Here is a 22,076-nt window from a genome sequence, read left to right on the forward strand (position 1 = left end):
GCCTACCTAGCTGAGAAGCTGTCGGCAGCAGATGGGAGCTGGAGAAGAAAAGAAGCAACAGTTTTCTTTAAGCATGTGGCACCTGTTGACCACACTCCAATAGATGGCCTCACACCTATGAGTATATAGGCGGCACAAACTGGGTTTGGTGGATTTTATTTCATTATAGTTTTTTTTTTTTTTTAATGTGATGAGGACAGGGAGAGGAAGAAGGTGGATATAAGAAGAGTCTAGGACAGGAGTGGGGTGTGTGTGTGAGTGTGTGTGTGTGTGTGTGTGTGTGTGTGTACAAAATCCTCATGGAAGGACTTAACGATAAAGAGAACTAACAAATGTTTCTAAAATTCTTATTTGACCTATAATTACTCTCTCAGGTAATTAAATATTATCGGTGTCTGTAAATTAATGATTGAAAAAAGAGCCATATAAGAAAGGGAAAATTATTTTACACAGTATGACCACTTATATCTTGCCACCACTATGATTTAAAGGCTCTTTTTATACTCTATTCAGAATATTTTCTATCATCACTAAAATAATCATAGGCCAGTGACACGGTCCAGCAGGTAAGGCGCTCACACGGCAACCTGAGTTCAACGCCATAACCCAACGCTGTAACCCACAAAAGGTGGAAGGAACCGCTTCACAAAGCCATCATCTTCTGACTTGCACATGAGCCTCCCGAGTAATAAAGTGTAAAATAACAAATGTAACCAGGATTCCTCCCTCACTCTCTCTTTACAGTCTTTTTTTTTTTTACATTTATTTATTTTTATTGTGTACATACAGTGTCCATGTGAGCAAAGCTGGAATGTTCTACAGTGTACATATGGAGCTCAGAGGTCAGCTTACGGGAGTTGAACTCTCAGAGGCTGAATCCAGACTGCCAAGTTTGACTGGCAAGTGCTTTTATTGGCTGAGCCATCATGCTGACCCTCTTTAAAAAAAAAAAAAAATGCTTTTATTAGCATATATTAGTTACACATAAAAAATGGATTTCATTATGACGTTGTTGTAATGTTAGTACATACATGTATGGAATGTATTTTGTTTATTGTCACACACACACACACACACACACACCCCCCCCCCGTCCTCCTCCTCACACTCCCACGAATCCTCTTCTGCTTTTCAATCAGCCACTTTTCTACTTTTAACTTTTTTTTTTTTTTAGAGTAATACCCTTTTCCTGAACAAAATTCCCCTTTTTCTGAATAAAATCCCTATGGTATAGAAGAAGTGTGATGGCTCCCATCCCATCTGAACTTGCTGCCTATCAATTCTAACCAGTTTAAAATCTTTTGAAGATCACGTTACTCCTGTGCAGAGGGAGCCCCAATTACACAACGGATAAAAGAGAGCTGTATGAAGGCAAAAGCTCGCTCCTCACCAGTGCGCGGATCCCTCGTCACTATACCCACGGGTGACGCTAATGGATTCGTAAAGATCCTGCTTGACTGGAAAGTTTCTAAAGGAAACTGTTGTCGATTACAGGAAAATCCATAGATTTAGGAGCCTACCAGGCCACTGGCAAAGCAGACACGGTTTCTAAAGTGAAAGCGATGGAGCAAAGATGGCCACCACAAATGGGGGCGGGGCGTGAAGGAGAGAACACTGGGCGCTCTGCAGGCCAATCAAAGCCCAGCTCAGGATCCAGACCCGCACATCCAGACCTTACACATTGGCTGGCTTTTGTTGTTTGTTTGTTTTTATTTTTTGTTTGTTTGTTTGTTTTCCAGGCAGGGTTCCTCTGTGTAGTCCTGGCTGTCCTGGGACTTGCTCTGTAGACCAGGCTGGCCTCAAACTCACAGAGATCCGCCTGCCTCTGCCTCCCAGGTGCTGGGATTAAAGGCATGTGCTTCCATGGCCTGGCGGCTTTTTTTCTTAATACCACCATCCCTTTCTAAATCAAATTCTAGAGGCAACTACAGTATCTAAAGTCGCCATGAGCACAGCTGCAAGAATCAAGACTCTCAAGCACACACACCTACAACTCCCCATCAATAGCTCAGCTCAGTCACAAGCTCTGTAGAACCACCTATTAAACACATGTTAAAAACCACAGCTGTTTAAAAAAAAAAAAAAAAAAAAAGCTGGGCGTGGTGGTGCACACCTTTAATCCCAGCACTCGGGAGGCAGAGGCAGGCGAATCTCTGTGAGTTCGAGGCCAGCCTGGTCTACAAAGTGAGTCCAGGACAGCCAAGGCTAACACAGAGAGACCCTGTCTCGAAAAACAAACAAACAAAACAAAACAAAAAAAAACACGGCTGTGGGAAGCTGAAATAAGAGTTCAGGAGCCAGGCAAGCGGCGCACGCCTTTAGTCCCAGCACTCAGGAGGCAGCGGCAGGCGCAGCTCTGAGTTTGAGGCCAGCCTGATCTACAGAGTGAGTTCCAGGACAGCCAAGGCTACACAGAGAAATCCTGTCTGAAAAACCAAAAAAAAAAAGAAAAGAAGAAAAACTAAAGCTAAAAAAAGTCAATTTGGGCATCTAAATATTGTTAAAAGGAATTTTTGAAATTGATATGCATATCAAAGCCATGAATATGAAAATCAATGAAAAGAACTAACTTTCCAGGCAAAACTCTGAAAATCCTGAAAAAACTATATGAGACACAATCACCTGTTTCCAGACCTCTATCACTCTGCAAACAAAGCACCCTTTTACTAAATCTCACTCTTATTTCAAATAATCGAGCAATCGGCACTTCTGTCCTCTTGGATATTTGTGACGAATGTGTGAAAATTATAATAAAAGCAGCTAAAGTTTAAAAATCTTAAGCCATTAGACTTTTATTTCTTCTTAATTCCCTAAAGGAGGAATAGATCCTACATTTCTAAAGATTCTTGGTTTCCTCATACTCAGGGGTTCCAGCAAGCAGACACTGACAAAGTCTGGGCTTGAACGCATCACTGTCGACTGAAGAGAGAGAGAGAAAGGCTAGCTGGATCCACAAGTCAGGTGAGAGACATAGCACAGATTTCTTTTCTACCCTTCAATAGGAAATATCCTTTGCAAAAGATGGCTACAACTGCACTTAGGAGAACCCTTCAACACCCAGAAACTCTTTCCCAATCTTTCAGCCACTTACAAAAAAAATCTGCAGTGTGTGACCCCACACCCATCAAAGCTGGTGTGTCAGCTGCACAATCCAAGGAAGTGTGTGCCACAGAGACGATACATTCCAACACACTGAGCGAGCATGCACGTGCCTCCTGGGCTGCCCCAGACCTCAGCCAACCAGGGCCACTGGGGCTAAAGGGGACAGCAGGCCTGCTGCCCAGCTTTCCTAGCACCCTAACAAAAGGCAGAGGGCCAGCCACACTGGGAGTTTTCAATTGTCAAAGGAAAGAAAAAGTCCAAGAGCCACTCAGCCCTGGCTACTGGAAGCACTGCCTGCCACCCTCCCCTCACTGGCCGTGTCCTCTGGAATCCAAGAGAACACACACTGCAGTGACACAGGCTTCAGCAACCTCCGTTCCTGTGTCAGTTTCTCCCCTCTCTCCCTCCTTGCTAAATGGCTCTTCCTGTGCGAATCCTTCATCATCTATATCTGACAAATAGAGACACAAAGCACAGTACTTCAACTCTCTATGCATACAATGACGAAGAAAAGCACCCATTTCTTCAAAGATGAGGAAGAACTAAAGTAAAAGGCTCCAAGCAAGACAAAACACATTTCTAAGCATCTCATTCAATGGAGGCACACAAAAGGCCACGCAGTGCTTCACTTCTCAGAGAGAAAAGGTTTTTTTTTTTTTTTTTTTTTTTTTTTTTAAGATATTATTTAAAATGTATCAAGATTTTAGTTAAAATGTGTCCTCTGAGCCAGGTATGGTGGCCCACACCTTTAAGCTCAGCACTTGAGGAGGCAGAGACAGGTGGATCTCTGAGAGTTCCCAGCCAGCCTGGGTCTATAAAGCTAGTCCAGGACAGCCAGAACTACAGAGAAACATTGTCTCAAAAACCAAACAAACAAAAGGACTTTCTGATACTTTAAGCTACTTTCAGGGTCTTGACTGAGAAAGGGGGTTATCCTTTACAATTTAATGAATTTCATAATATTAACTTATGGTTAAAAGTGTGTGAAAGGGCCTGTGCCACCAATCCAAAGCAGCAATAGGATGAGAGGGAGGAGTCCCATTAAGGATCCAACATGGATGCTGTCATAGAAGCCAGAGACCTCTCACCAGACCCATGACTCACTGCAATGAACATTTGCAAGCGAAGATGTGTAGACAGAGGGGTGTACTGTGGGACACACTGTGACACACTACAGCTTCCACTATGAGACGTTTTCTATGCTTTGTTTTGGTTTTGTTTGTGTGTTTTTTATTTTGGGGGGAGACTGCAAGCATGGAGGGTAGGGGTGAGTAGGACTGGGGTGCATGCTGTGAAACTCACAAAGAGCCAATAAAAAGCAAAATTTTAAAAATTTTACTACTTTCCTCTCATGTTACTAAAGAAAAACAGCCACAAATGCACACGATGTTCTAAGTACCAAATTTAAAGGCACACACACACAGATCCTCAGTCCCTGTGCCTTCACACCAGAAAGGCTTACGGTTTTCCTTCTTTCTTTCTTCTCTCTCTTTTTTAAAAAATTTGTATTTATTTATTTATTTATTTATTTATTTATTTATTTATTTTTGAGACACAGTTTCTCTATATAGCCCTGGCTGTCCTGGAACTCACTCTGTAGACCAGGCTGCCCTCAAACTCACAAAGATCGGCCTGCTTCTGCTCCACCCCCCAAGTGCTGGGACCACTGTCCAGCTTGGCTTAAGGTTTTCTATTATCAGCAGGATGCCCTGCTTTAAAAACTACAGTAAAAATTCTGTATTTCCCCTTCGCAGACTACAAACAGTTTTACAAATACAGATAAACCAACCACGGGGGTAAAACGTATCTCTTTTGTACCTAAAGTATAGAATATATGTATTATGGACACGTGTGTGTCTTTGTACTTAATGTCAGTTTACGAGCCAATCCACTAGCCTGCCCCTAGGTTGCTTAGCTACCTCTGACGTCATCACCTGCCACCACCAGGTATGTGCCAGGCAAGCTTTAGCTGCACACTAGATACAAAGGGCTAACCCAACCCTGTGCACTCCCACCCCCACTAGGTTTCTCTCTCTTTCCCTGTGTCTGGAGTGCTGCTCTCCTTCCCCCATCGCTCTCTTGCTCTCCCCAGTTTGTTCTCCTACTGTCTCTGTTTCTCTGTCTGTCTCTCTCTGCCTTCATACAATAAATCTCATACCAGATCTGTTCCATGACTTTTATATTTTTATAAATTACAACACTTAACCTTTCAATAGTTTTGTTTTTTTTTGTTTTTTTTTTTTTTTTAAGCACCTTTTTCCATTTATATAATTACAAATTTCTCTACTCTGGTACTACTTGAAAAAAAATTCCTTCAAATCATGACCAATACTTTGAATGCTTTTTATCTTTTGTGTGTGTGGTCGTTGAGAGAGATCTCCTGTAGCCTAAGCATTTATATAAATCTCTACGTAGCCCTGGATCCTCCTGCCTCGACCTCCCAAGTGATGAGAGATGGCAGCATAAGCCACCATGCTCAGATATAACTGGTTTTCAGCTACACTCAGCCACGAACGGGCCAGATCTCAGCCCCTTCTTTTCTGTGCATGCCCACTGTGGACAGGTCATTTTCCTCTCCCTGACTTGCCACTCAGATGCTCTGTCACTCTAGTCAAGCTAGACACAAAGCAGCAAAGACATTTATAGCTGTGACTTTTCTGAGGCAGCGTGGTCCAGTGGAAGGAGCTGTCTGGGGGCTGAAGAGTCACAGTCCAGTCCCTAGGCTGCCGGTGGGCTGGGGGAGGGAATAGAAGGCCTGGAAGGCTGGGCCCAGCACCAAGCATATAGCAGCTACCACTCAGTAATTATTAGTTACTCTCTTCCTCTCCCCCATCTTCTGAGTCACAATTGCATAGAAAATGCCACATCCCGCCCTGAACTGTATGAAGACGGCATGGAGAGTTGGAAATAACCATCCACCTACTTTTTTTTTCCCCCCTTGATAACTCCACCCTGCCTCCCACCACTGCTACCACCACAAGAGTCCACAAACATTAAAGGAAACAAGATGATGGATTCAGGAAAACATTACAACTCAGAGATGAAAGGCACTTTACATGTGCTTAGTCAGGCGTGAGTGTGTCATTCAGAGCTCCATTGGTGGTACCTCTGTTCATAAAAGGCCTGATTCTGTGCAGAAAATGGTGCAGAGGAAAACAGACGAGCTCTAGAAAGGCTGGCCGCTCCTAGCAAGGAAAGAATTCAAAATACAGTGCTGCTTCCTACAAGAGGCTGAGCCTAGAGGAGCCCACCAGGTGAATTCTTCAACTTCACCAAAAGGGACACAGCCTGGACCAGAGCTCAAGTCAGTGCCTAGTTTGTGTGCCTCAAACGTTGAGAGAAACTGTCCTATTTTTTGTTTTGCAGTTTATTGGGACAGGATCTCTCTATACAGCTCTGGCTGGCCTGAAACTCACTATGCCAACCAGGCTGGCCTCTAACTCATGGATACCCTCCTGCCTCTGCCTGGGATTAAAGGCTTGCGCCACTGACCTGTAAGGAATGTCCTTCTAAGCACCGTCCTACGTCTTAATACAAAGAATGCAACCACTAAAATAATGCAACAGTATAAACAATAGCCAAATAAACAAGCAAAAAAAAAAAAAAAAATCAAACACCTCCCTGGATCCTACACATGTGTCTATGGTAAGCTCAGAGAAAGCAGGGGTGAGCTGGGCGTGGTGGCGCACGCCTTTAATCCCAGCACTCGGGAGGCAGAGGCAGGTGGATCACTGAGTTCGAGCTCAGCCTGATCTACAAAGTGAGTCCAGGACAGCCAAAGGCTACACAGAGAGACCCTGTCTCCAAAAAGAAGAAAAAAAGAAAATAGAAAAAAATTTTTTTAATCATGTGCTTATTTTCAATTGTTTTTTTTTTCCCCTATAAAAATAAGTGTAATGAAGAACAGATCATTCAGACGAGGAGAAGAACAAGACAGTTGCAAAGGGGCACTTCACAAGCAGTTACTATCACTCCTGAATAGGACACTGGGCCTTCCAACACTTGCAGCTGTTTAAATTAAAACTAAACATTAAAAAGTGAATTACACTGGGGTAGGAATCAGAGGCAGACCTCTTGCCTGGGTTCTTCCCTGCCACTGAATTTATTTACCTGCCTTAGACGAATTACTCCATCTCTTGAAGCCTGAGTTTCCTCAACTGAGAAAAGGACTAGTTTTTCCCCCCTTCTTTCCTGAACCTTACTTAGAAAAAGGTAAATTGTCTGTTAAAGAGGCCATAATAGTTTTATTACTGTATGAACTTAAGGTGCATCCATATGAGCTACATCCTGTCATAGTCCTCGATAGCCCTGTGACCATAACAGTACCAGATCATAAAATCCTTAACGGTCTTTTTCTTTTTTCTTTTTTGAGACAGGGCTTCTCTGTGTAGCCTTGGCTGTCCTGGACTCACTTTGTAGACCAGGCTGGCCTCGAACTCACAGAGATCCACCTGCCTCTGCCTCCCTGGGTACTGGGATGTACCTGGCTCTTTAAAGATTTTAAAGTTCAGGCTTTCCCCAAGGCAGAGTCACAGTTCCATATGTATTAATTAAATACATGACAACAAGAAAAACTGCAAACATCCTTCTTGTGGTGGTTCCACACAAGTCTTCCTGTTTGTTAGGTAAGACACCGCTCGTGATGTAGGGAGATGCGACAATATTTAAAATGTGAGTCCAGAACCTTCCACTTCCTTTACTGAACTTCTTGAAATGCCCACTTTGATACAATACGAAAACTGTAATTATTAAGTGTTCACATTTTAGGAAATAAAAGTGTAAGACACATTAAATAATTAGAAGCTCCAAGAATGAGCAAATGATGTGTCTCACTGCATGGGGAGGAGGTATCTAACCAGGAAATGACGGACAGAAGGGCGGTGTTGGACGTAATGGTAACCCGTTTCTGCTCTGCCTACATCCAACGTCAACCCGCCATCCAACTCTGAAGTAGATTCAAGACACAGACACGTTACTGGATTTTTCTCTCCTCTTTGTCAGTGAAAGCAACAGAACCTAAGGTTTTCTGCGCTAGAAAATAATTTCTTTCCCTTATTTTGTGAAGTAACCAGACGAGCATCCCATAATCAAAACAGGAAAAGTAAAACCTTAAAAATAATTCTGAGCAGTCTGCAATTTGCTGCCCAAAATAGAACCCATACCATCCGTGCCACCAAATGAAAACTGTAAGTTTGTAAGCATCAAGTCAAATTATAAAGCAAAGGATTTTTAAATGTTTTAATGGCAATAAATGAGAAAGAGGAAAAGAACTGACTTTGCTGGTGGGTGCTTGCTGCTTTGTGTTCGCTGCCATTGTTTGAATATTCCCCAAACTAATTTGTACTTTCCATTGACTGCAAAATAATATAACCTGACTAATCAATTATTTAGGCACGCCTTCTTAAACAGAACTCTCCTGTTGCCTAAATTAAGAAGTCAGTCATAGTTTTTGAGATATTATGCTTCTGGCTAGAAGTTTCAAAGCATACATTTTTCCCTTAAAAGTTAGTTTAGCCAATGCCAACCAGTTTCTTGACACACACACACACACACACACACACACAGAGAGAGAGAGAGAGAGAGAGAGAGAGAGAGAGAGAGAGAGAGAGAGAGAGAGAGAGAGAGGAAAGTATGCTCATGGTATTTGAATATAATCTTTAAAATTATATCTTGAAATTTATACTTTTTAAGCAGCTTCCAATTCTATGCTGCTTCTAACAAAAACTGATCCACCATCAGTTGTGCAAAAATAAGAAAGCACCCTCCTAAGTACAGCATTTCTAAGTACAGATGCACATTTGCTAACAAGTGTGCTATAAGCTGGGCACAGCAGGGCACACCTGCCTATGATCCAGCCTTCAGGAGGCAGAAGCAAGAGGTTCAGGGTTTAGGAACAGCTGAGGCTGCACAGGGAGACTGTATTTAAAAGAAAATAAAAGTGTGTGTGTGTGTGTGTAGGGGTTGGGGTGGAGAAGAATAGGTCAACCAAGCCTTCATGGAATTGAATTTGAGGGGAAAAAAGACTAACAAAAGAACTCTTTGCATGGGACAGTCTTCTCAGCAACGTGCTCATCAAAAAAAAAAAAAAAAAAAAAAGCCACCACAGGTGTCTGTCTGTGCCTGACTGCCAGGAGTGAAGGCACCTGGGAGTGCAGTGAGAGGCATCACTCAGGGAAGATGCCATGCCACCCGCCCTCCTCCGTGAGTTTCAATCATCTAGTGATTTTAATTAGCTTCGTCTGGACTGAAACTCAGAGCAATGGTTGCTCAATTAAAGATCTCTCTTTGCCTTGCTACTTAATCTGAGTAAAACCCCCGCCCCCCCCCAAAACAAAGTGTGCACACCCCATGAATCAGAGGGACACTTTAGTTCAGTAACAACTGACCAATTGGTCCATCTACTCTTGAGTTTGTCTACATTGGTAGACATGGAATAGTGATCCACTTGTAGACAGCAGATATTTAGAAAATATCCAACATTTATAAACAGTTCTAGGAGCAATCTATTTTTACTGCTTGTAATGAATGTGCCCTGGTCTCTAATCTTTCACACACAATTTACCCTCATTAACATTCCTCTTCAACCCACTAAGGAACTTAGAGCAACCTGCACTCTCACGCATAAAAATAGTTTATTTAAAATAGTGAAATAATTTTCACTTGTAGTTAGGTTTGAATCTTTTAAACTCTTTAGAATGTATTTTAAAAGAAAATCATTTATTAAAGAAAATATACTTCAGAGCATTATATATAATAGGCTTTCCTTAAATATGATTAACTTCCACCATCTATCAAATGACAACCTCAGCTTAGCATAATGAGACACACAACTCCTAAAGCTTCTCTTACTGGTCCTTTTAAAATTGCAAATAAACATTGTTATTATTGAAGAGCACAATGTAGCAAGTGGACTCTATATCAATTTTCTTTTATAATTAAGGTTTAAGCTTTTATAAATTGATACCTTACAACTTAAATTTGATACTATTTAGTGAATTAGAAAACCAAGCAAAACAAAATATATTTTATTTGTAGTGTTCATCCATTTTTTAACGTTTAATAGCATGTATAAAGTAAAATGCTGGCCTCTGACAAACATTTGGAGACTACCTTGCTATTTAATATCAAACATTTTTTTCTTCACTATTTCTATTCTAACCCCAATACTTATTTCTTAGAGATCAGGAAAATGTGTATTCTCTAGAATATAAAAATCTTACCTTTTAAAAAATACCGTGCTTTCAAAGCTAAATCAAAGTGACTTTACAGTTTGATATCATGTGGCATTGTATTAATCTAGCCACATATGTAATTTAAGTCTAGCCATTAATTTCTAATTCAACAAAGTCTTGAAATACAAGGCTACTATATAAGATTTTAAACTAATAAAGTCCTTTTTTGTTTCTAGAAAGTTAAATCTTAATGCAAAAAAAAAAGCCTTTGTTACAGGGAGGGCTTTAAGTTGGGTGGGTTTTGGGGGGTTGGTATTTAATTCAGCTATACACAATGTAGTACATACAAGCAAAATACAATTGGGATACTGTTTTCTTTAGCATTCCTATAGGAGCCCAGATTCATTTGAATTGGAGAGAAGACAATTACTGATTTTTAACTCATGAAAGACAGATTCATAGCTTTCTCTATAGCATCTCAGAGAATCGAACTGTCCCAGTGGAAGCCTGTTTTCCATCATTCAGCCACTTCCTAAAAGTGGGTAGATACTGCATTTTTTAAAAGTCCTGTTTGTCACAGAATCATTCAACTTTTGGGACAAAAGCACATTCAAATTAGCATGTCTTAGATCAAAACAATTTATGCAATATGTGTAGCTATGTGCATGCATATTTTTAAGTGAACTCTCGGCAGTACCCAAAGTAAAAAGGTATCAATTTTTTCCTCTTTACTAAAATCTTTGACCCACAGGTAGTACTATATGAATATAGAAAGAAAAAAAAAAAAAAAACCCAAAGGTTTTTTTATTTAGCAGAGTCAAACCAAATAGAATGTAAGAGAAATAAATGTTCATGGCTTACTGTAAAATAATTTGAATTTAAGAAGGATAAAACACATGTAGCAAAAATAAAAAGGATTCTCTACCCCAGAATGACTGAGAAAAACAGCAGTGTGTACTATGTAGCCATGGGTATAAAATGGTGTTATGCGATTTAACAGAAGACCCTTATGGTAAGCAAACAGCATGCTAATAATTCCACAAATAAGGATTAAAACATCGTACAACTACCATTAGCTTTAAAAAAAAAACTATTTGGGATATAGATATTAAACAGCTCCCTGAGAAATCAATGAATTAAACACAATATTAAAAAAATTAGCACTCAATTGTTGGATCATTTTTCAAGGAGACAAATGAGAGAGAGACAGACAAACAGACAGATTTGTTTTCCTCCAGCTCTATAGAACTGGAAAACCACACATAGAACCAACCCAAAGTTCACACATTTACTTCCAACTTGTCAGTGTGTATCATCAAAACGCAACAAAACAACAATAAAACAATCACTGCATAGCAAGAAAGCTTTAGTCTTAAATGTCACAGTACTCTGTTTTGTTTTGTTTTGTTTTAAAGCGACCAGTGTGGTTGTGCCCAGAATTCTTAAGCATAAACTCAGCTAACCCACTCCAACCAGTGCAGCTTTCTCCCCTTAGCTTGCACTGCAAGGAGGTAACTTTTGTGCTGGTGCTGACTACCCATCATGCATTTGGTATGCTAACCTTCTTCAGGTGTAGTCAGTCACACAGCCTGCACTCAACTTCCTATCGCCAACGTGTTCCAAGAAATTGTTTATTCCTAGGACTGTGTATAAGCCCTAGACTGCTTACTTAATTTATACCAACACTGGTGACATGACAACTCTTGAGCTCATGTAAGCAGGATAAAATCACTTACGTGAAACATCAGCCCATAAGCAAACAACCTCTAAATATTAAAAGAAAAAGAAAAAAAACAAAACAAAAACTAAAGTGGTCTTATTGTTGGTAAGGTTTAGGTGATCGAATGGCTTTACATAAACTAGTAGCCCACTTATTTGAAAATTAAGTAATATACACTGGATCATGGAATAATGGGACTTCAAATAACCTCCATTTAAAAAAACAAAAATCTAGTGACTTTTGCCACTTGTAATCTCCAGAAAGATTCACAATAGCTAGACAGCAGGCATAATGAGATATTTATAGATGCATGGTGCATTAAACATTCTCAGTGGTCCTAACATTATTCATCAAATCTTCAACTGTTAAGAGACGAATGATTTAAACTTTACAGTAAGTATATAGCATCCCAGAAAACATCCCCTTACACATCTCAAATCAAAAAAAAAAAAAAAAAAAAAAAACCAAACAAACCAACAACAACATTGAAGGAAACCATATAAGCTTAAAACACTCTATGGAAGAGCCAGTTACACATTTTCAACATAAGAATCCATTCAGTATAACAGCCCAAGCTACAACCATAATCCTTAACTTTTCAAAAACAAAAGTATTACAGTTTTCTAGTGTGGCACATCATTTCCAAACAGAGACTCTGTTACATCACAATGTATGTGGAAACGTGCACACATCTTTAAAAACCTCCAACACAACCAAGTATTTATAAAATTTATTTACTTTAAACTGTTCTCAATCCTGACAAAGCTGGAGCATCCACCTCAGACTTTAAGGTGGAAAATCAGACTTAGCCTCCCAATTCAGATACTTAATGACGAATGGCAAAGAAATAGTTAGTTAATGGGATAAAAACTAAGTTAGGACACGTGGGTGGGGGGGAGGTAGAAAGAATAAAGGCCCCCAATTTAAAGTGCACAATGAACTTTTTAAACAAAGAAGTTCTCCTCCATTCTTTCAAAGCAATCACTGGGGAAACCCAACCCCCACAAAGCGTGTCGCTGCTTCATTAACAATAGCTAACTATCGTCTTAACCGCGACATTGTTTATTCCCCAACGGTTCTCTAAAGTAACAATAACAACAAAGTGCTGGGAGCCAACCCAGCGCCTCAGTTATTAAGGCCTGGCTTCTCCCTGCATCCAATACAAACATGCTACTTCTTTAGAATACTATGAGAAAAAAAAACCACACAACAACAACAACCTACTCCTTATTTACCGGACGATTTTTATAATTCATCACTAAACTACGCACAAAAAAAAAAAAAAAAAAAAAAGAGTAATTAATCGCATGGTTTAGTTAAGCAATTCAGCTGACACAGTAAATATTTATTCTTCACATCTCACAGGAAGTTTGCTATTGTGCTGGAGTAGGGGTGGTGGGGAGCGAAAAGCAATTTATCATAAACAACTTAATCGATCACAGCCAACTGAATCCACCTAGTGTTCTTCATCCCGATCCCTAATTGGGCACCAAATAGTTGTTTGCAAGCACAGAAAGCACCTTATATAATGAAAGTAAAATATTAAAACAATAGTAACTTTCTAAGCTATATATCTCCACGAACAAAACCAACAAACGCCCTTTTAAAAACCATATAGACATAGTTTTTTAAAAAGCTGACCATATTTTTTTAGTTATATATATGGAAGCCCAATCGCAGGGGAGGGGGTAGTGGGGAGCCAAAAAAAGAAAGTAGGCAAAATATATTTACCTTAGCTTTTTAGAGACTGAGTAATCAACTTCCATGATTTTCCCATGCAATTCCACTTTACCTTTAAAACAGAAATTTAAAGCACTCAGAACCTCCCTGAGTAAAACCCGCGGGGGTCTAGGAGGGGCAGGCACACTACTCCACGCTCCGACTCCGCCTTCTGCGCCTTCAAGGGGTCCTCCACCCGGCCGCAGCTGGGCGAACTTAGCGCCAACTATGATGAAAAGTGGGCGCCACGGGTGGCGAGCGAGGTGGTAAAGGCGCAAGCCCGGTTCGGACCCCAGGTATAGCTGTGGGTGGCATTACCGGAAAAACACATTTAATAAAGAGCGGCGCCAATTTGAAAAGATGAGCTCATTTGAAACTCAAGCCGCAGGGCTGGCGCGCCTCGGTCTCTCCGGCCCCCAGCACCCCATCCCAACACCCCGGGACCTCCAGGCTCCGGGGCGCTCGGACCCCCAACCCCCGCCCCCCCCCCGCAGGCAGCCCCTGGGACACGCGCAGGAGTCCCTGGCTTGGCGGCTGCCTTGCTTTGGAGTGACCCCGCACCCCAGCTCTCACCAGCACCCCACCCCCGCCTCACAGGTCCCCAAGGTAGGGGTTCCCTGCGGGGTCGGAGGTCGCCTGCCAGGGAAGCGTGGCCTGCCGCGTGCGTGTGCGGGATGCGAGCAGGGAGCGCGCGCGCGGGCGAGTGTGTAGCGCTCCGACACCCGTCTGGGCTCCAGCGCGCTCGCGGGCCCCCCGGTCGCCTTTCCCGGTTCTCAGCCCCGGCCCCCACCGAGTTGAGACAGGGTACCTCGTAAAAAGGTGCTTCTGGCCGAGCAGGAGGCGGGGAGACGGGAGGCGGAAAGCCCCCAGCCCCGAGTTCTTCTTAATAAAATCGGACAAAAAATTCAGGGAAAAATAGGAGCGCTTCCGAGACCAGCGAGAGGGAACTGAGCTTCGGGAAAGGACCCAGGGAGATGTGCGGTCCGGCAAAGGCCGGGTTGGGGGGGACCCCGGGACTTCGAAGGGTTCAGTAGGTGAAGTCCGGGAGCTACCTGAAGTGGGGGGGCCAGTAGACAAGGGAGGGGTAAATCTCAAAAGGAGAGTAAGGCTTTGGAAACCACAGAAGACGAGAGGTCTTTGGCACGAGGCATGGGAAGAAGGAAGGTCTGGCTAGGTAGAGAAGAGATGCTGGATTTGGGGGGGTCCCTTGCAAAGGGGGCACTAGCAGGGTCAACGAAAAGGAAAATGGGGGACTCTGAAAAGGTGGGGGCGGGGGAAGCTCCGGAGTGCAGGGGCGCTCCTAGGGAGCCTGTGAGCCTGGGCACCCTCGGAGGGGCACAGGGCCGTCCGGAGTCTGAGGCCCGAGGGTTTAGGGTTAGCCCTAGCAGTGGGGACAGGGCAGCGGGCCATCCCGGAGCCGGGCCGCCCCGAGAGTCGCGGGGCTGGTGCGTGAAAGTGAGTGTGCGGGCTCGGGAGTCCCTGCGGGCGCGGCCCATGGGGCTCGGCCTCCCGGCTACCGCCGTCCCGAGCCGGAGAGGCGCGGCATGGGCAGCGTGAGTGCTCACCGGAGAGGGTCTCGATGGCTCGAATGGCCCAGTTCTGGTCGGGGTAGTCCACGAAGGCGTAGCCGGATTTGAGTAAGACCTGTCCCGCCAGAGGCAGCTTCCTGTCCCCGAAGAGCTGCCGGAGGTCGTCGGCAGTGACGGCGGGGCTCAGGTTCCCGATATATAGCTTGTTCATCATCCGCGTCTTCCCGAGAGCCCGCGGCTCCCCCGGCCCGGCACCCGGCGCTCCCGCCGCCTCCGCTGCCCTCCTCTCCGCTCCTGCGCCCGCCCCCGCCCCCACCCTCGCCCTCAGCCTGGCTCCCCCCACCGCGGCCGGCCCGGCCCGCCCGGGGGCAGAGGCGGAGGCGGGGACTTGGCGCGACTGCCTCCTCCGGGCAGAGTCCCGGGCGGGCGCGCGGACAAAGCGCTCGCTCTGCCCCCCCGGTGCCGGGGCGGCGGCGGCCGACGAACCCCGCGCGCCTAAGAGTTGGACCGGTGTGTGCCCCGCTGAGAGTGCGCGCCCTGCCCGTCCCGCGCTACGCCGCGCGCTCCGATGGCTTGGCGCTCCTAGGCTGCGCGCCCGGCGGGCGGAAACGGCGGCAGCCGAAGCGGGGCCGGGAGCGGCGGAACGGGGCGGCGCGCGGGAGGAGAAGGGCGCGGGCGTGGGCGGGGTGTGCGCAAGGTGGACCCAACGTGGGCGCGGGGCCGGTGAGGTGCACCTGGAGGTGAGCGGCGCAAGCAACGACTGATAACTTTGCCGGCGCTCATCATGAGCCATGCGTGGATCTGGAGATTTCGCTGCGAGCCAGGATCTTGGAGAAGGGGGCGCTTGTGGTCAAAGGACTGCAGGACCACAGGGGCCCCCTCCCCCAGACCGTGTATTCTAGGAAAGCTGCTGTGGTGCGGGGCCTCAGTTTCCCTGTCCAAGAGGGGAAAGTAGAGCCAGAGCCGAGTCCAGTTAGCCAGGTGGCAGAGGAGGAGACAACGCCAGCCTTGAGCGGCTGGTTTCAGTCCCAGGCTAGGTAGGCATTCCCTGAGCTTTGGAAGGGACAAGAGAGGAAAGTTGTCCTTCCACTTGCAGGACGGAAGAAGCAGGGTCCTTGAACCTCTCCCAGGAAGGAGCCGGCCAGATTGCCAGGTGGCAGGCAATCTAAGTCACATAGCCCTGTGAGAATCAGAACATGAGGACTACAGAAGAAGAGAAAGGAGAGATTCTGAGGTGAGAAGACTCTGCTGGACTTCTGGGTGTGACCTGGGTAGTGTTCGTTGGATTTTAGAGGGCTACCGTGGTAGGAGGTATGTCTGGGTGGAGAAGTCACCGTGGGCCTTCCGGTAGAAGGTCAGTTACTCCATACTCAATCCCAGCATTATGCCCCAACACCCCTGAGCCTAACTTTTATCCGCAAAGGAAATAAAACAAACAACCACTCCTTGTGAGGGTGACCTAAGTAATGTGTGACACACTGCGGGTTTGCTTCCATTTCTTTGCCCAGGGAACTTAGGAGCTTAAAAACTTGGGGGGAGGGGGCTGTCCTTAATTATTTGTCTTGAGAAGGAAATGAGGAATTCTTCAGTTATGTTGGATCTAAGCAGACTCCATAACATTTGGCACTTTCTCACCTAGATATCTACTGACCTTTCAATTCTAGCTTTTGTCAAATATCCACACATTTTCCTCTTTGGGTTTTACTGCTCCTGGAATTGGGAGTAGGGCCTTGATAGTGTTCCCCAGGCAAACAGATAAACCAGGGATAGATGCTTCCTCACTAAAATGTGGAAGAAAATCACAAATGAAAACAACTCATGTGTGCATAACTCACTGCGGACTGGAAGCCAGCCACCTTCAGATTACTCACACAAATGCTCCCGATTAGGGTGGTCTTTTTTTTTTTTTTTTTTTTAAACCAACGGATGTGTTCGCCTATTTACAGTAAATCATAGTTACAGGCCACAAAAGACGAAGAAGGAACGGTCACGGATCGGTGGTCTCCCTCTCTAAAAGGTTAATAGTCAGCCCTTTATGTTGCATCACATTTTCAAACACGCCAAGTATGTGTGGCAGAGCCATGGCCACTCTGCTGGGGCAGCATACACGGCATACCCGTTCTTTCTTAGCATAGGTGTCTTCTGGTGGGCCCTGTTACACTGTCAGTGGGGTTATTTTCAAACTCCTCTCTGGGAAGTAGCTGCTTCTTGGCTGTCTTTGGTATGTTCTGCCCTGCCGGCATCTTGTAAACCATGCTTCAGAAGCCAGCACGGAGAACACTTTTCTCCATAGCTTGCATGTTCTTCACTTTTCTTGGTGCAGTGATAAAAGACTGGAGAAGAGAAATTGGAGGAAAGACAGGCTGGTTTTAGCTCACAGTTTGAGAATACGGTCTGTCGAGGCCACAGGAGCAGGAAGCAGCTGGTCATGTGGCAGTCACAGTTGGACTCAGGGCTGGATGCTGGTCTTCACCTTGTTTTCTTCTTTTTATGTAACCGAGGACCCCTGCCTACGAGACAGTGCCACCCACATTTATAGAGGGTCTTCCTGCCTAAACCTAGCCCCTCCCAGACACGCCCTGATACCCATCTCCATGGTGACTCAAAATCTCATCAAACTGACAAGATTAAGCATCATAACACTTCACCCCAGTTTTACGTTCATCTCATAATAAAAGAACACATGCAGTCCAATTCTAAAAGCCCTCGTCGTCTCCAAGATTCCTGACGCTGTTTGAAAAGTCCCAAGTCTCTCTAAAGGCTCCGGGTGCTCACTCACTGAGAGCCGCTGTGATGTTGACAAGCAAGTCGCCCATTGCCAGTGTACAACATCACAGTCAAGAGTTCCCATTCCAAAGAGAGAAAGGTCATAGCAAAGAAAATATCTGACTAAAACAGAAGCAAATGCAGCAGAACAAACAAGGTCCTGTGGCTACCAGCCATCTGGGACTCTTACGGAATCATTTGGGCTCTAGAGAGCTTGGGTGGCCCTGCTCCTCCCACCTGCAGCAAACATAGTCTCTTGGGCGGGGGGCGGGGGGGGCGGACAGTTTCTTAGGGTAGCTTTCCTTGCTGGATTTCCGATGGTTTTATTGTCTCATTGCAGCTCAGGCTTCACCTTGCTAGAGCTCTACAAAATGGCCTCTCAGGACCTCCTTGCAGGGATGTCAACCCTTCACACAGAGCCCAGCCTCCCTGACTCTCTGGAACTGTGGTGTTGCAGTCTGTGATGCCTGTCCCCTCAAACTCTCATGCTTACAAAACTAGTATGTGCGTGATGGTGCCAGCTTAAGATAGAGCCTGTCCCCACAGCTCCCTCTAAGTTGGTTTTTTGTTGTTGTTGTTGTTGTTGTTTTTGTTTTTGTTTTGTTTTGTTTTGTTTAGTAAAGAACCCCCTCAGTAGCATTCTCTCCTTTCAGATAAATTTGTATTTTGGAAACCTTGATAATTCCCCTCAGTTGTCCTCTTGTCTCAGTGCAGAAATCCAAGCTTCTTATGATGTCACTAGTTCCTCTGACGCCTATAGCTGCCTTCAAGTCTGCCTTCCCTGCTTGCACGCTTTTCCTCATCAAACTTTACATTTTTCCTCTTTTTGCCATCTCTAACTACAGACCTGGATAAGAGTGGTGAATTGCAGCCGGACTGCATCATGTCCCCAGTCAGGAAGCCAGGAGAAAGAAATGCTGATGTTCAGCTTGGCTTTCTCTACCTGCGACTTAGGACCTGCTCAGCCCATGGTGACACTGACATTTAGGATGGTTCTTCCCACCTGAACCCTGTCCCTCACAGGCGTGCCCAAGTATTTGTTTCCCCTGTGATCCCAAGTCCCGTCATGTTGCGCTCGACCATCACACCCACTCTGCAGCCGCACAGTTCTTAGGGGCAGTAGCTTTTCTCTGGTGGGAAAGGAGTCAAGGAAACCTCCAAGGGAAAGCCAGGCAACTAGAGGCCCTCATTACTACCTGACAGAACTCACTCCTAGTTGTTTCTCTCAAGTCTCCCTTGTATCAACCTTCCAAAGAGAGACGAAACGGTTGCCACTTGGAGCTCCTGAGTGATTTTGTAAACCTAGTAAACCAACATGAGAGTTTGGGATCAGAAGTGTGGAGACATTCTTAGTGTTCACATTTCTGTCTAAAGCCTGTTAGCCTTTCCCCCCCAAGTGTTTCTGAAACAGTAGAAAACCTTGCAGCTTTTTGTTGGTTCTCTGTGGCAGGGTAGGGGAAAGGTGGCCCGGATGATGTCTCCACTTGCTGCAGGTGGGAAGACTGAAGCCCCCCCCCAAAGCCGCAGTCACACAGAGCCTAGGAAACAGCTGGTAAACATAGTTGAACCTAACAGTCTACAAAGGTCCAAGTCTTCACCCTGGATTTTCACTGCAGAAATATTTCTGCCTCTGGCCAGGGGTACATTTTGACGGAATCACACCAGCATTAACTTTTTGAAGCGACAAAAGGACCACGGGGCGGGGGTGGGAAGTTGGGGGGAGTATGGTTATTGGGGGTGTGAGGTGGGGTGGGGGGTGGTTATCATAACCGAGGTTAACATGGTCAGTGTTTTTAGGTGATACGAGGAGCTGGAAGAGAAAATAAAACTGTAGTGGAAGATGGGGCCAAAGCCAACATGGTAGCGACTTTGTGAGTGTCACACCAGCATCCTTGTGTACTGTAGCATTCCTTACACACCTTCGGTCAAGTTGATCCAGGGGAGAATGTCTAGCCTTGGTTATGTTACTTCACCTTGCTCCATTTGGATTCCTCCTTTGTGGAATAATAGCTCAGCCATTTCTTCACAATAAACTACTCCACCTCCCCTGCACCTTACACACTTTCCAAAGCCTGCGCCTTCTCAGAACTTGGCCCCTTGGCACACACTGTTCCCTTTCCCTCAGAATAACCTGCCCTCGAACGTGCTGTTCCCTTTCCCTGGAATGCATTCCTTCCTCTGTAACCTCTTTCTCCTCCCATCTTGGCACCCGGACATGGTCTTCACTTAACACAGATAAGAAATAACCTTGCCTAGTGGTCATGGTTGCATGATGTGTTACATATGCTAAGAAAGAACCCACTAAAGTGCATATGGTGTGTGTGTGTAGGTGCCCACGTGTGCGTGCCCGTGTGTGTGTGTGCGTGCCCGTGTGTGTGTGTGTGTGTGTGTGTACTAGGGATTGGTCCAGGCAGATGCTTTACCACTGACCAACTGGATGGGAATTATACCTCAGTTTTTAAAAGCTATACGAGGGGCTGGAGAGATGACTCAGTAGGTAAAGGTGCTTACTGCCAAAGCTGAGGAACACACATGGCGGAAGAAGAGAACCAAGTTGTCTTTGACTTTCTCCTGCATGCCACAGCATAGCATACACATGCGCGCACACACACACACACACACACATTAAAATCATTTCAGTTAATGAGAAAAAAGTCTTCCTGTTACATAGTAGAATTCTACAGGATTGAGACTTTTGTCTTTTTCCCCTTCCATCTTCAAGCCAGTATGAAACCTAATCCAAGTAGTATTGTTTAGTAAACAGATTGAAGGAGGTCAGGAGCTCAGATTGAAGGAAGGCACATACAGAGGATGGTGCTACCCCCCCTCCCTCCCCCAAGTTGAACACATCTACGTGCTCATTGCATCATAGTACAAGGCAGTAAGGATATACGGTAAGTAGACATCTTTCTGGCCTGGCGAGTGTATGGTCGGTGGAGGGCGCAGATATGCATGCAGGTATATTATGGCATTTCAGATGGGACAGCTTATTGGCAGGCGCAATTCAGCCTAGGCTCACTGGGGTCATCATGGAAGAACTGGGGTTTGAAGGTTAAGTAGGCGTCTCTGTTAGGGTTACTACTACTGTGATGAAAGACTGTAACTGAAAGCAGGCTGGGAAGGAAAGGGTTTATTCCTCTTAGCCTTCTCTATCACTGTTCACCATCAATGTCAGGGCAGGAACCTGGAGGCAGGAGCTGATGCAGAGACTATGGAGGGGTGCTGCTTACTGGCTTGCTCCCCATGGCTTACTCAGTCTGCTTGCTTATGGAAGAACCCAGGACCACAAGGCCAGGGATGGCACCACCCACAACGGGCTGGGCCCCTCCTTCATTAATCACTAGTTAAGAAAATGCTCTACAGCCTAATCTTCTGGAGGGAATTTTCTCAGTTTCTCCCCTGAAGTTCCCTCCTTTCACATAACTTGAGCTTGTGACAAATTAACATAAGCTAGCCAGCACAATCAAGCCCATCGGGAGGGGCACACTACTAGGAGGTGTGGCCTTGTTGGAGGAAGTGTGTCACAGGGGTGGGCTTTGAGGTCTCATATGCTCAAACCAGGCCCAATGTGGCATTTTCTCTTCCTGCTGTCTGCAGGATACAGAACGCTCAGCTACCTCTCTGGTACCATGTCTGCCTGCACGTTGCCGTGCCTCCCGCCATGAAGATAATGGACTAACCCTCTGAAACTGTAAGCCAGGCCCAGTTAAATGTTTTCCTTTGTAAGAGTTGCCGTGGTCATGGTGTCTCTTCACAGCAATGGAAACCCTCACTAAGACAATGCCCTAGACAAAAAGAGTGGCATGTAAGGGGTAGAGAGATGGCTCAGTGGTTAAGACCATTGGTTGTTCTTCCATAAGACCCTGGTTCAATTCCCAGCACCCACATGGAGGGCTCACAACTGTCTGAAACTCTAGTTCCACATGATCTGATGCCGCCTTGTGGGTTTGGGTTCTGCAAGCACATACTGCACAGACATGCATGCAGGCAAAACACCCATAAACATAAAATGTAAATTAAAAAAAAAAGGCTAGCATGTAAAGTTATGGAGATGCTAAAAATAAATTT

The 22,076-nt window shown here is 45.2% G+C and overlaps 1 protein-coding gene across 1 annotated transcript in view; it reads right to left on the minus strand.

Moving 5' to 3' along the window:
• The window catches only part of Igf2bp2 (insulin like growth factor 2 mRNA binding protein 2), a 121,986-nt gene extending 106,463 nt beyond the window's left edge, over window positions 1-15,523 (minus strand). Inside the window, exons 1-2 of the mRNA XM_051150753.1 lie at window positions 15,279-15,523; window positions 13,726-13,786 (exon numbers count right to left, since the gene is read on the minus strand). Coding sequence (XP_051006710.1) covers window positions 13,726-13,786; window positions 15,279-15,456 — 239 coding nt within the window. The 5' untranslated portion in view covers window positions 15,457-15,523. The remainder of the gene's footprint in view (window positions 1-13,725; window positions 13,787-15,278) is intronic.
• Between the last annotated feature and the right edge of the window lie 6,553 nt (window positions 15,524-22,076).

Source organism: Acomys russatus, chromosome 8 (genome assembly GCF_903995435.1).
Source record: "Acomys russatus chromosome 8, mAcoRus1.1, whole genome shotgun sequence".
NCBI classification, from domain to species: Eukaryota; Metazoa; Chordata; class Mammalia; order Rodentia; family Muridae; genus Acomys; species Acomys russatus.